General features: G+C 41.9%; 2 protein-coding genes across 6 annotated transcripts in view; both read left to right on the top strand.

Moving 5' to 3' along the window:
* Positions 1–3,914, top strand: part of LOC109575088 (UDP-glucuronosyltransferase 3A1-like) — a 37,991-nt gene extending 34,077 nt beyond the window's left edge. Inside the window, exons 6-7 of the mRNA XM_019983164.2 lie at positions 2,935–3,154; positions 3,514–3,914. Of these exons, the coding sequence (XP_019838723.2) occupies positions 2,935–3,154; positions 3,514–3,790 (497 nt within the window). The 3' untranslated portion in view covers positions 3,791–3,914. The remainder of the gene's footprint in view (positions 1–2,934; positions 3,155–3,513) is intronic.
* Positions 3,915–11,426: 7,512 nt separating this feature from the next.
* Positions 11,427–14,979, top strand: part of CAPSL (calcyphosine like) — a 37,851-nt gene continuing 34,298 nt past the window's right edge. For all 5 annotated transcript variants that reach the window (XM_019983116.2, XM_019983115.2, XM_019983114.2 and 2 more), the window contains exon 1: positions 11,427–11,512. The gene's annotated coding sequence lies outside the window, so the exon portion shown is untranslated. The remainder of the gene's footprint in view (positions 11,513–14,979) is intronic.

The following is a 14,979-nucleotide window of genomic DNA, read 5'->3' on the forward strand; positions in this document are numbered from 1 at the left end:
AGAGAATGCACTGGTCATAGCAAACACCCTCTTCCAGCAACACAAGAGACAACTCTACACATGGACATCACCAGATAGTCAATACTGAAATCAGACTGATTATATTCTTTGCAGCCAAAGATGGAGAAGATCTATACAGTCAGCAAAAACAAGACTGGGACCTGACTGTGGCTCAGATCAGAAACTCCTTATTGCCAAATTCAGTCTTAAATTGAAGAAAGTAGGGAAAACCACCAGGCCATTCAGGTATATCCTAAATCAAATCCCTTACGATTATACAGTGGAAGTGACAAATAGAATAAAGGGACTAGGTCTAATAGAATGCCTGAAGAACTATGGATGGAAGTTCGTGACATTGTACAGGAGATGGTGATAAAAAGCATCCCCAAGAAAAAGAAATGCAAAAAGGTAAAATGGTTGTGTGAAGAGGACTACAAATAGCTGAAAGGCAAAGGAGAAAAGGAAAACTATATCCAACTGAATGCAGAGTTCCAAAGAAAAACAAGGAGAGATAAGAAAGCCTTCCTCAGGGATCAGTGCAAAGAAATAGAAGAAAACAATAGAAAAGGAAAGACTAGAGAGCTCTTCAAGGCAATTTGAGATACCAAGGGAACATTTCATGCAAAGATGGGCACAATAAGGACAGAATAGTATGGACCTAAGAGAAGCAGAAGATATTAAAAAGAGGTGGCAATAATACACAGAAGAACTATACAAAAAAGATCTTCATGACTCAGATAACCACAATGGTGTGATCTCTCACCTAGAGCCAGACATCCTGGAATGTGAAGTCAAGTGGGCCTTAGGAAGCATCACTAGGAGCAAAGCCAGTGGAGGTGATGGAATTCCAGCTGAACTATTTCAAATCCTAAAAGATGATCCTGTGAAAGTGCTGCACTCAATATGTCAGCAAATTTGGAAAACTTAGCAGTGGCCACAGGACTGGAAAAGGTCAGTTTTCATTCCAATCCCAAAGAAGGGCAATGCCAAAGAATGCTCCAACTACCACACAGTTGCACTCATTTCACACACTAGCAAAGTAATGCTCAGAATCCTTCAAGCTAGGCTTCAACAGTACATGAACCAAGAACTTCCCAGATGTTTAAAGTTGGATTTAGAAAAGGCAGAGGAACCAGAGATCAAATTGCCAACATCTGTTGGATCATAGAAAAAGCAAAAGAGTTCCAGAAAATCATCTACTTCTGCTTCATTGACTACACTAAAGCCTTTGACTGTGTGGATCACAACAAACTGTGGAAAATTCTTAAAGAGATGGGAATATCAGATCACCTTACCTGTCCCCTTGAGAAACCTGTATGCAGGTCAAGAAGCAGCAGTTAGAACTGGACATGGGACAACAGACTGGCTCAAAGGAGGAAAGAAGTAGGTCAAGGCTGTATATTGTTACCCTGCTTATTTAACTTATATGCAGAGTACACATGTGAAATTCCAGGATGGATACAGCAGAAGCTGGAATCAAGATTGCTGGAAGAAATATCAATAACCTCAGATATGCAGATGATACCACCTTTATGGCAGAAAGCAAAGAGGAACTAAAGAGCCTCTTGATGAAGGTGAAAGAGGAGAGTGAAAAAGCTTGCTTAAAACTCAACATTCGAAAAACCTAAGATCATGGCATCCAATCCCATCATGTCATGGCAAATAGATGGGTAAACAATGGGAACAGTGACAGACTTTATTTTCTTAGGCTCCAAAATCACTGCAGATGGTGACTGTGGCCATGAAATTAAAAGATGCTTGCTCCTTGGAAGAAAAGCTATGACAGACCTAGGCAGCATATTAAAAAGCAGAGACATCACTTTGCCTACAAATGTCCATATATGGTTTTTCCAGTAGTCATGTAGGGATGTGAGAATTGTATCGTAAAGAAGATTGAGCACCGAATAATTGATGCTTTTGAACTGTGGTGTTGGAGATGACTCTTGAGAGCCCCTTGGACTGCAAGCATATCAGTCAATCCTAAAGGAAATCAATCCTAAATATTCATTGGAAGGACTGATGCTGAAGCTGAGGCTCCAATGCTCTGTCTACCTGATGCAAAGAGCCGACTCATTAGAAAAGACACTGATGCTGGGAAGGATTGAAGGCAGGAGGAAAAGGGGCAACAGAGGACAAGATGATTGGATGGTATCACCAACGTGATGGATATGAGTTTGAGCAAGCTGTGGGAGATGGTGAAGGACAGGGAAGCCTGGCATGCTGCAGTCCATGGCATCGCAAAGAATTGTACACGACTGAGTGACTGAACAACAACAAAAGTAAGGGTGGGGTAGGCAAAGAGGAACTGGAAATAATGAAACGTATGGTCCATTATTCCCTACCTTAAAGATTTCTCATAAAATTGAGGAGAAAATACTTGTAGTGTTAAGTTTTATAAATGCCACATGAGTTGTTATGTCAATGATAGTGTTAAGAATTCAGATAAATGAGAAATGAATGGGTAGTGGAGAAAAGAGGGAGAGACCTAGAGAGCAAAAGATCAAGTGAGCTAAAGACAAAGAGACAGAAAGAGAGAGAGAGAGAGAAACAGAGACATAGAGAATGACTGTGTGAGAGAGTAATAGAGAGAGAACAGAGATGAGAAGCAAAGAGACAGGGTAGAGATGGATGGATGGATGGATGAATAGGTTGGGGGAGGAATGTGCCTTGCTTTATCACTCTTCTCTGAAGCTTTCCCAGGGTTCTGAGTCTTAGATGGATTAGGGCTGAGGTGAGAAGTTTCTGTACAGAGACAAGAGCAGAATCTGTGTCTTAGAATATTCACCCTTGAATGTGTCCTGAGGTAAGTCAGTAAATTCATTTTTTTACAGCATGTTGAGATCCCTTTTTACATTTTTTTCGCCCTTGTTACTTTCCTTTTTGTCCGGAAACTTTCATCCTGAGGTGTCCTGCTCTCTTTCTAATTTGCAACAGCGCACTCTCACATCCGTCTTTTTGTCACTCATGGTGGGATGAATAGTATCATGGAGGCCATCCATCATGGCGTGCCCATGGTGGGGATTCCTGTCTTTGAAGACCAGGATGAAAACCTGCTCCGAGTAGAAACCAGAAAATTTGGTGTCTCTATCCAGTTAGAGCAGATGAAGGCTGAGACATTGGCTCTGAAGATGAAGCAAGTCATGGAAGACAAGAGGTGTGCAGCTCTTGGGGCTTGTGGTTCCTTAATGCTTGATGGAGGCGTAAGCCATGATGGGCACCACGTGGGTCTTATTGCAGTAAAAGCTGAAACTTCCAGGACACAGAATAATATGGGTGTACTTTTATATGTTAGCACTTTCAGCACTAATCATGGGTCTTTGCATGCAGGAATCAATTTGAACTTTTCAAGCAGACCCAGTTGGACAGTGGCAAGACCAGGCCAACAATTTTCCTTGAAAGGAAGTTTTCTGTGCCTATGGTAGAAAGTGTGTGTGTGCATGTGTGTGTGATACAAGGTCTCTAAGAATTCTGAGACCACTTGAGTTAACAACTCCCCTCTGTCTCTGCTGACAGGTACAAATCTGCCGCAGAGGCCGCCAGCATCATCAGACGCTCACAGCCCCTGACCCCTGCCCAGCGGCTGGTGGGCTGGATCGACCACATCCTTCAGACAGGGGGTGCAGCCCACCTCAAGCCCCATGCCTTCCAGCAGCCGTGGTATGAGCAGTACCTACTGGACGTCCTCTTGTTCCTGCTGGTGGTCACCCTGGGCACCGCGTGGCTCTGTGGGAAGCTGCTGGGTCTGGTGGCCAGGTGGCTGTGTGGGGCCAGGAAGCTGAAGAAGGCCTGAGGCAAAGTGGAGCCTTGGAGAGGGTGTGCTGGGGAGCCACTGGCTCTTTGAAGTCTTCCCCCAGCACTGTACTTGCCTCCTCCCCTTCACTCTTACTTGATGATAGAACACGCATTTCCCTTGCTTTTTGTCTCTGTTTAGAAATCTTTATGAAGAACGCTTGGGGTGCTTTTTAAGGATACTGCGGTAAAGAATACATCACATGCAATTTACCATTTTAATCATTAAGAAGTAGTTCAGTGGCATGAAGTACATTCACTCAGCTGTGCAAACATCATTATCCTCCAATTCCAGAACTCTACTCATCTTTCCAAACTAACATTCCACACAGGTTAAATGATACCCCGCCCCCCAGCTTTCCTTAACCACCATCAAGGTTCTAGCAGCCCATGTCTACTTTTGTGTCTGAATCTACACTTGAGCTTCTGGATTGCCCCAACCAAGGGACGCCTCTCCTCAGCCCAGCCTGCTCCTTCCTCCCTTGTGATCCCTGCACATGGTGCTCTGATCACTCAGCCTCCCTTGTCCAGGAGGCTTCTCAGGCTCTTTCCCCGTTTCCCTTTCACTTTTCATAAAACTCACACGACCTGTTTGGTCGGTTTTTCCTTGTCAGCCTTCCTCTTGCATTTCCTTTTCATCTCATCTCACAGCTCAGGAAGCCTGGCCTCTGTCCTGCAGGTTAGCAGGGACACCCCTGTGAGGACTTGGTCCCCTCCTGCATAGAGTACCTCCTTCTCTCTCAGGCCTGGAGCCTGTCTTTGGTCCACAGCTGAGGCCACCTGTTGCCCATGTTTCAATGTTCCGTCATCAAGATCCCCACTTGAATAATTAGGGTTACGAAAACCTAAGTGGAGAAATGGAACCTCCATGCAAGGCTTGGGGCCTTAGGTCCAGGAGCCATGGCTGGCCCAATCCTCTTGATACAGGAAACATTCCATCTGCCATCCCACCTAGCAAAGAACATCCCTACATGTGGTAAACACTTAGGGATGACATTCAGTTCCTAGTAACAGAAGCTAGAAAAAGAGTGGCTTACGCACTCTGGAATTTCAAAGTGTTTTTTTATTTCCTGGACACAGCCTGGAGACATGTGGTGGAGAGCTGGGATGGTGACTCATCCTGCTGTCTGTAGCTTAAAAAAAATTTTTTTTTGAACACCTGTCCTGTACTGTTCTTCTAAGTTGCCTTTCTGGTTTGTTGCTCTCATGAAATATTTCACCTTTGGTGATCCTGACTTCCTGTTTGCTTTTGCATTCTGAAATGGAATTAAATTCCTCCTTAAAAGTTTCATCATGTAGTATCCAGTGGATTAAAACACGATGAAGAAAATGTTAGAAACAAGAGATGGTCCTGCAACTGCAATTTTGGGTTGCTTAATTCTGGGTTGTTAATCACATGTCGAAATAGTTCAAAGGAAAACATGAAGCAGTTACTATAAATGCTCCCTGCAGAAATAGGAAAAGACCCACATCTGCCAATGTTGGGACGGGGTCTGCCTGGTTGTATGGAGAACTGGGTGCCCGGTGTCTACCCAGTTCTGTGAGTTCTTATGCTGCAAGGGAGTCCCACACAGTCAGGAGCATGTCAGATGCAGAAGTGAGTGTGTCTGTGTGTGTCAGAGATAAGGTTTTATTTCTATAATTCTTAATGAAATCTCATAAACTGGTCTCTGACATAAATTTTTTGAGGGACAGACATGCAGCCCTATCTGGGTTGTCACTGGAATGAATTTATTTGTTCCCCTCACAGGCAACACAGGGACCTAAGGATGAGGCTCCCTGGCTGGTAACTCCTCTTTCCTGCTCTCACCACAAAATCCTCCCTGACGATCAGGTAACTCAGTGAAGCCAACCCTTTCTGCTGCTTTCTAGGCTCTGTCCCAGTCCAGGAAATCTGATCAGTAGCAGTCCGTGAGCCAGAATGAGGCCTCCAGCTTGTTCCCTTCAAGTATCCTCTGCAGGGCTGGCTGCCAGCATGGCCTTGATAGCATGGAAATCTGGTCTCATCACTCTCTGATCACAGTCCTTTGTTGGCTCCCATTGCAGGGAATACAGGGTCTCTGTGATCTCTTTCTGGCAACTGCAGCAGGCACATCTTGAAAATTCTGAAATAGACCCACTGAATAGGTTCTGTTGATTTTTGACAAAAGTGCAAAGACAATTCAATGGAAAAAGAAAAATCTTTTCAGCAAACTGTACTGGAACAATTGTATATCTGAGTGGGATTTGGCCTTAATTTAATACACACAAAGGATATTTTTTATAAATATATTTCATTGAAGTATAGTTGATTTACAGTGTTGTGTTAATTTCTGCTGGACATCAAAATGGTTCAGTTATTTATTATGTATATATGTGTATATATATACACATTCTTTTTCAGTCTTTTCCACAATGGTTTATCACAGGATATTGAATATAGTTCCCTGTGCTAGACAGTAGGACCTTGTTGTTTATCCATTCTGTATATACAATAGTTTGCATCTGCTAATTCCAAACTCCTGATTCCTCTCTTCCCCAACCCCGCATACCCCTACCCTCTTTGAAAACTATGTCTTTCTCTATGTCTGTGAGTCTGTTTCTGTTTCAGACAGGTTTATTTGTGTCGTATTTTAGGTTTTGCATATAAGTGCAATCATATGGCATTTTCTCTTTGTCTTTCTGACTTCACTTAGTCTGATAATCTCTAGTTTCATCCGTGTTGCTGCCAATGGCATTAATGCATTCTTTTCCATGGTATATGTGCACCACATCTCCTTATCCACTCATCTGTCAGTAGACATTCAGGTTGTTTCCTGTGCTAGCTATTATGCATAGTGCTGCTATGAACATAAGGGTACATGGATTTCACAAAAGGATTTTGACTGGACTTCATACCACACAAAATGAACTCAAAGTGTATCAAAAAGGCCTAAACATAAATGCTGAGAGTATAAAAGTTCCAAAAGAAAGTCTTCATAGTGTAGGTAGTTATTGAATTACAACTCGTATTCAAAACATTGACAATACCAATAGTTGGCAAGGAGATAGGGCTACTGGAATCCATATGTTTCACTGCTGATGGGAACATAAAGTGATTCAGCCACTTAGGAAAGTTGCTGTACAGATTCCCAAACAGTTAAGCATCCACTTACCATTTGACTGAGCCATTCCAATTCCAGGTATTTATCTAAGTTAAATGAAAACATGTGTCCACCTGAAAACTTGAACATAAATGTTCACAGTGGCTTTATTTGTAACAGCTTCAGCTTAAGAAAACTGGTGAATGGATTAACACATTGTGGAACATCCATAAAAGAACTATGGCTCAGCAATAGAAAGGAACATCCTACTGATGTACCCAACTGTATCCATGAATCTCAAAGTGATCTTGCTGAGCAAAAGAAGCCAGACTTCAAAGAAATATATATCCACATGATTCACTTATATAAATTCAAGAAAATGTAAACCAACCTCTGCTGACAAAAGGTAGACTATTGGCTGCATGGGGCTATAGGCTGTGGGAGGGTGGACTGTAAATGGGGTGATGGAAATGTTTTGTATCTTGATTTCAGTGGTGGCTTTGTAGTTGGGTACATCCATCAAAAGTGGATGCCATTTTTACACAGATTAGACTTTAAAATTGATTTGAAAATCTCTATGGATAATACATGTTTTTAAGTGTTTTTCTATTTGAGTACCTCAAATTTTAGTATTTGGGAGTTATTGTTGCATTCAAATATAACTGAAAATGCAAGTACATTATAATTTCCAAATTTTGAAAAAGGAGGAGATATATGTGTGCAAGAAGTAGAGCCATTTTCTGGAGAGGACTAATTGTAAAAGCCTTGGTCAGATTAGGGGTCAAGTTCACATACTCAGACCTAATCCATGTCTATTTTATGAGTGGTTTCCTGGGTTCTTCCATAATTATGACATAGAATTACACATTGGAGAAATTATAAGCACAGCAAAATATTTAATTTTGAGCTTTAATGGACATTAAACATTATATGAACTAAGGATTTATGCATTAAATACCTATTTTTGGAGGTTCATTTTAAGATTCTGAGATGAAGGTCAAGATGTCATGTATGTTTCCTTTCATTGTTGTTGTGCTTACCTGTTTTTGCATCACCACCGGCTGTGATCTCATACTGATACTTTTGTGTATCAATGTATACCAATGCTCTGTAGATGTGATTTTCCCTTATGTCAACCTCTCTTTTTAAAAAAATTATTTTAATTGGAGGCAAATTACTTTACAATATTGTAGTGTTTTCTTGCCATACAGTGACATGAATCAGCCATGGGTTTACATGTGTCTCCCATCCTGAACCCCCCCTCCCACCTCCTTCCCCATCCCATCCCTCAGGGTCATCCCAGTGGACCGGTCCTGAATACCCTGTCTCATGCATCGAACCTGGACTGGCAATCTGTTTCACATATGGTAATATACGTGTTTCAATGTTGTTCTCTCAAATCATCCCACACTTGCCTTCTCCCACAGAGTCCAAAAGTCTGTTCTTTACAGAGTCCAAAAGTCTGTATCTCTTTTGCTGTCTCGCATATAAGGTTATTGTTACCATCTTTCTAAATTCCATTTATATGTATTAATATGCTGTATTGGTGTTTTTCTTTCTGACTTACTTCACTCTGTATAATAGGCTCCAGTTTCATCCACCTCATTAGAACTGATTCAAATGTATTCTTTTTAATGGCTGAGTAATACTCCATTGTGTATATGTACCACTGCTTTCTTATCCATTCATCTGCCGATGGACATCTAGGTTGCTTCTATGTCCTAGCTATTATAATCAGTGCTTCGATGAACATTGGGGTACACGCGTCTCTTTCAATTCTGGTTTCCTCAGTGTGTATGCCCAGCAGTGGAATTGCTGGGTCATAAGGCAGTTCTATTTCCAGTTTTTTAAGGAATATCCACCCTGTTCTCCATAGTGGCTGTACTAGTTTGTATTCCCACCAACAATGTTAAGAGGGTTCCCTTTTCTCCACACCCTCTCCAGAATTTTTTGTTTGTAGACTTTTGGATAGCAGCCATACTGACTGGCATGAGATGTTACCTCATTGTGGTTTTGATTTGCATTTCTCTGATAATGAGTGATGTTGAGCATCTTTTCACATGTTTGTTAGCCATCTGAATGTCTTCTTTGGAGAAATGCCTATTTAGTTCTTTGGCCCATTTTTTGATTGGGTCATTTATTTTTCTGGAATTGAGCTGTAGGAGTTGCTTGTATATTTTTTAGATTAATTCTTTGTCAGTTGCTTCATTTGCTATTATTTTCTTCCATTCTGAAGGTTGCCTTTTCACATTGCTTATAGTTTCCTTCGTTGTGCAAAAGCTTTTAATTTTAATAAGGTTCCATTTGTTTATTTTTGCTTTTATTTCCATTACCCTGGGAGGTGGGTCATAGAGGATCCTGCTGTGATTTATGTCAGAGAGTGTTTTGCCTATGTTTTCCTCTAGGAGTTCTATAGTTTCTGGTCTTACGTTGAGATCTTTAATCCATTTTGAGTTTATTTTTGTGTATGGTGTTAGAAAGTATCCTAGTTTCATTTTTTTTTTTTTACAAGTGGTTGATCAGTTTTCCCAGCACCACTTGTTCAAGAGATTATCTTTTCTCCATTGTATAGTCTTGCCACCTTTGTCAAAGATAAGGTGTCCATAGGTGCGTGGATTTATCTCTGGGCTTTCTATTTTGTTCCATTGATCTATATTTCTGTCTTTGTGGCAGTGCCATACTGTCTTAATGTATGTCAACCTTTCTTTGTTTGGTTTATCACACCCTAATTGCAAGTTATTGCAAGGTGATTACATTATTTATTTAATTGTCAACCAGTTATTCAAGTGAAAGGAAGTAAATGAAATGTATGTGGTCTTACACAAACTCCTACTTAGTACAGGACTTAACTTCTTCTGAAAAGCAGATATTTTAAATAGCCTTCATATGAATGCATTTAATCCAGGTCAACAATTTGATTCAACTAGCACTGACTGAGTTCATCTCTGTACAGTGTACCGTGCTGAGCACCTTGGAATGTGCAAAGATGATCCAGACTTTCCTGGCCCTCTACTGGCTCTCAGTTTCCCATTATCTTACTGTTTAATTAAAAAGCAGATGTATCTGTCATTGGTGGTGCATCTTCTCTAAGTGATTACTCCCTAAGAGCTTATTAGTTTGGCTTAGTAATTTCGCAGTAATTTCACTTTGTTGTGTTAGTCGCTCAGTCGTGTCCGACTCTTTGCAACCCCATGGACTGTAGCCTGCCATGCCTCTATGTTCATGGAATTCTCCAGGCAAGGATATTGGAGTGGGTTGCCATGCCCTCCTCCAGGGGGAGCTTCCCAACCTGGGGATTGAACCTGGGTCTCCTGCATTGCAGGCAGATTCTTTACCATTTGAGCCACCAGGGAAGCCCAATTTCACTTAGTGAAAGTTAAACAGACAGCTTGATTCCATGAGGTCAGCTGCTGCAAGAAGGGGCATTTCTGGATGAAAATGGCTAGTGGTGTGTGGAGAAGACACTCAGAACAAGCCTGCAGTGGAGGTGGGGAGCACATCTAATCCCTGTCAGTGTCAGCACCAGCTTAGTGCTTGATCAGAGTCATGAACCATAGGCAGAGGCCCTCAGCATCCAACCCCCCAAAAGAGAAAAGGACTTATTTTCAAACAAGTGGCTTTTTTTTTTTTTTTTTTGGCCCTTCAATTTACACTCTGCTGGAAATCCCCTCAACCAAGACAAATCTCCATTAAAATCCACAGAGAACACACCCCCTTGACCTCCAGGGTAATTCTGAGAAATTGACAATGTAGATTTAGAGCCTACTCTAGAGATTGTAGAAATTAATGGCCACAGTTGCCTGAGAATACATATAATGTAAGATAAGAACAGATCTTCATGGTTCTAGTCTTCCATTCTTTGTGTCATTTCATTATGGAAGCAAGAAAAGTGGCAGAGATGATGAAGGGAGGAGAGATGCCATAGATACAATGAGAGAGAACGTAAGTCAGGAGTTCTTTTTCTAAACAGGGCCACTTCTCCTCTGGCAAACTTACAGTTAGGGATTAAGTATAAAAAGAGATGAGAAGTGGAAAAAAAGAGGAGAAAGAAAAAAAAAAAAACCACCAGGGATTGAAACAGTGGGAAATGACATCTTCTCTGTGTGTCTGTGAGAAGGTGGGAGAACTTTGAACCACCTGTAATTATACCTGCCTGCTCCCTTGTGTTATGATTTTAAGTCTCACCTGATAATTAGACACTCTAGCAGCAAGTCATCTGGAGACAACAGAAGGGCAGGCAAGATTTGCCTAAAGAAGGACGAGAATTTGCTTTAACATTATCTTATAAAACCTAGGAGGCAAGTTTTATGCCCTTTTAGAAACCAAACAATTGCCAGTCAACTTCCGGCTGGCTTCTCTCCTAGGGTAAACAGCTCAGGCTTTGACAGTCACTGCATTTCCTAGGCAACAGAAGTGTAAACTCAAGAAAAGGTAGGGCCGGGATCACGATTGACAATGAGCTGAGCCAATGAGACTGTAAGTTTGCAGTAGTGATTCCAAGATATCCAATTGGCAGGAAGAAGGCAGATCAGGAGGGGTGAGGATGGAAGGTAAAAGGGAGGGGCAAAGGGGGATGGGAGGGGACCAGTCTTCCCAGTTGCAAGAGAGAGCGTCCATAGTTTCAGTTCAAAGCAACTGGTGGCAACAGATTAGCATTTAAGGTAAATCAAAGTTTTTTTTTCCATTAACACTATATTGATTTGATCACTTTTGTTTCACTTTAGCTAAAAAGGAAAGAAGACAGTAGATGTGACTTTCTAAAAAGAAAATCAAAATGTTTATGAGCATTCTTGGCTGGCGGTCTAGCATGGAAATGGCCTGGTACTGGGAGAGGTTTTTGTCATCTTTGTGTGGGGTGCTTGGATAAGCATGTAGAAAATCAATTTCCTTCAGTAAAGGAGAAGGAAACAACCATCAGTGAGCAGTCACTAGGTCCTGGGTGCTTGAGTGTGAAGTGTTTGGGTAAATTGCTGTAAGGAGCCTGTATGACCATTGATAAAACAGCTTCAGGAAGGTTAAATATCTCCAAGTTAAAAACAATGAAAAGATTGAGCTTTGCTTTAGACTTTGGTTTGTCTAACATTCTGTTATGTTATTTCTGTGACACCTTGCCTGCTGAACTGACCACTTAGAATCAGATAAGAATCAGAATTCTTATTAAACTGACACAGTATGTTAAAAATTTTACTAAAGAGTTGATTGGATTGGTCACGAAGTTGAAAAGAACCTTAGCAAATGGTAATGCCATTTATCCAGGTGTCCACCCCCCTGGCCTCCAGTCTGGGGCATAGTTAAAACATACTAAGTAGATGGAATTCTCTCTTGTTTTTAAATCTCTTATTTTTTCCTCAAAATCTTACAACTACAGAAATCCTTTAATTTTGTCATTGTGTATTTTAAATAGTGAGATTTAAATTGTGAACATTCATTTGTATTTCTATTCAAATAGTAATTATCTAATAATACTAATGATGAACTCCAGTAGTAGTCTGTAGTATTCTGTTAAGTGTTGATAATATGATAACAGGAAACTTAAAGGTCTATGCCTTTAAGGACCTAGCAGGAGAGGCAGTCCTGAAAGAGAAGTTATGTCATAGTGCAGTGTGGATGTCTGTGGGCTTTGCACAGATTATACCAAGGAAGATGCAGGCTGTTTCGCTCTGAAGACAGTGGTTATATGAGGCTTCACCATAGTGGTTCTACAAGGAAGAGTAGGATTTCCCTAGACCAACAAGGGATGGAGGGTGTTCCTGAAAATGGGAGTTCATGTACAAAGGCACAGAGGTCCAGAACACCATGATGTGTTTGTGGAGTATGAGTGAGTATGGATGTAGAATAGATTGTGAAGGGATGGAGATTAGTAGAAAAAAGACTGGAGAGATAGGCAGGGCCAATGTACACATCAAATGCTAAGATGTTTGCTCTTTACCTGTACACAGTGGGGAGCAACCAAAGGATCTTAGACTTGAGTATGCAGTTCGGATTTCCATGTTATGAAGAACACTCGGCCAGTCATCTGAATGATAGATTGGAAGGACAAGATTGGAGGCTGGGAACCAGTTGAGGGGAAATTTCCACAATGGAAATAGGAGAAGACCAGGTCCTGGGCTAAAGTGGTATCCATGGCAATGGAGGCAGGGGAAGGAACAGATTCCGGAGGTGTCAAAATGGTGATATTTTAGGGAATTGGCTGCTAATTCAAGGCAGAGGGTTAAAAGGAGCCTAGGATGATGTTCAGTTAATGACCTGGAAAATGGTGTTGCCATTTCCTGAGGCAAGGAATAATAAGGAGGCAAAGATAATAAATTTGGTTCTGGTACATTAAACTCGCAATGTTTGTAGGTTATTAAAGTGCATGTTTTGTGTGGAAATTTGAGATCTGGCTCTGAGGCTGAGGAGAGTGAACAAGTTGGAATAAAGATATGGGATGAGTTGTAATAAACAGTGGATGAGGCTGAGATTGCTGCAGGATATATGAGAGTGAGAAGAGGATAAATCATTGAATCCTGGAAAATAGTAGCTTTTAAAGACAAGGGAGACACCAAAGAGATCAGACCCGAGAGGAAGGCAGATAGGAAGTTAGATTCATAGACATTGAGAGAAGAGTTTCAAGAAGGATTGAAAAAGGTCTTGCTGGGAGGAGTGAAATAGGGTGACTGTTGAAGTTGGCAGTCAGGCTGGTAATGACTTCCTGAGTGTATGTTCTCTGGAGTGACAGAGTGAAGACCAGACTGCAGTGGACTGAAGTAGGAATGGGGCACGAGAAAGTTAAAAACAGAGTCTCTTCCAAGTAGTTTGGCTTTGAAGGGTGAGAGCTGGAGGGAGTCTAGAGCTGAGGGACCACTGCAGATTCATGAATGAAAGGGAGCAGTTGGTTACAGATATAGAGAGGGAGGGGGAGTCTGAGGATGGGGGAGTGAGAGGTTTAAGCTGTTGGGTGTAAGAGGTCGAAAAGAGTTGAACATGACTGAGCCACTAACACTTTCTCCGCTTGCCCTCTGATCTCCCTGCTGGTGCCTCCTGTGAGCTGAATTCACCTGAAGCCTTAAAGCAAAGAAATCTGGTTAATGCAGTTCATAGAGGTCAACCTCCTGTAGCACAGATGTGGATGGAGAATGGGGCAGGGGAGGGGCTGGGCAAACAGAATATTGAGCTCAGCGTCCCTGGTGACTCATGGTAAAGAATCTGCCTGCAGTGCAGGAGACCTGGGTATGATCCCTGGGTTGGGAAGATCCCCTGGAAGAGGGCATGTCAACCCATTCCAGTATTCTTGCCTGGAGAATCCCATGGACAGAGGGACCTGGCAGGCTACAGTCCTTGGGGTCGCAGAGTCAGACACAACTGAGTGACTAACACTTTCACTTTCAGTGAAAGATAATCCAGAGGCTGAGGAGATTTAGGAGATTGATAGTGGAATAAGGGATCGAGGAAAGTCTGGTGCCTCTGCACGGGAGGAGCTCTTGGTCTCAAGGGACATGCCTCGCCTGGTAACTTGCAGTTGTGATGGGTGCGCAGGTGCAAAGAGCTGAGTGTTTAGTTTCTGGTATCAGCTTTCTCTTTCATCTCTTTAATTAATACATTCAACAGACTTTACCCTACTGAATTTTCCTTACAAATTTTTGATCTTCATTCTGGTCTCAGTTTTGTATATTAAAAAATAGCAAGGTGCGTAGAAGCAGTTTTCTCTGTTCCAGAAACAAACACTGGCATTTGGGAGAAGACGGTGTTACAGGAATGATCACTGTGGGTGCAGAAAGGCCACGGCTGCCTCCATGGGACACTAATGTCCGTGAACGTTCCCACCATCCATGATGTTCTTGCACACCTCCAGGCATGATTCCATTGCCACCCAGGACCCTGTTTTCCCTCCAGTGCTCCTACATATTTTCAAAACCTGAAGCCAAATAGAATTAAGATTTCCCCAATACTTCAAAGTATACAGTGTCATTTGTGTGAGCAGGGCAGTACTTACGGCTGATTCACGTGGCTGTAAGGCAGAAACCAACGCAGAATTGTCAAGCAATTGTGTGTGTGTGTGTGTGTGTGTGTGTTAGTCGCTCAGGTGTGTTTGACTCTGCGAACCCGTGGACCATAGCCCACCAGGCTCCTCTGCCTATGGACTTCTCTA

This window comes from Bos indicus, chromosome 20, assembly GCF_029378745.1.
Source record: "Bos indicus isolate NIAB-ARS_2022 breed Sahiwal x Tharparkar chromosome 20, NIAB-ARS_B.indTharparkar_mat_pri_1.0, whole genome shotgun sequence".
Classification (NCBI taxonomy): Eukaryota; Metazoa; Chordata; class Mammalia; order Artiodactyla; family Bovidae; genus Bos; species Bos indicus.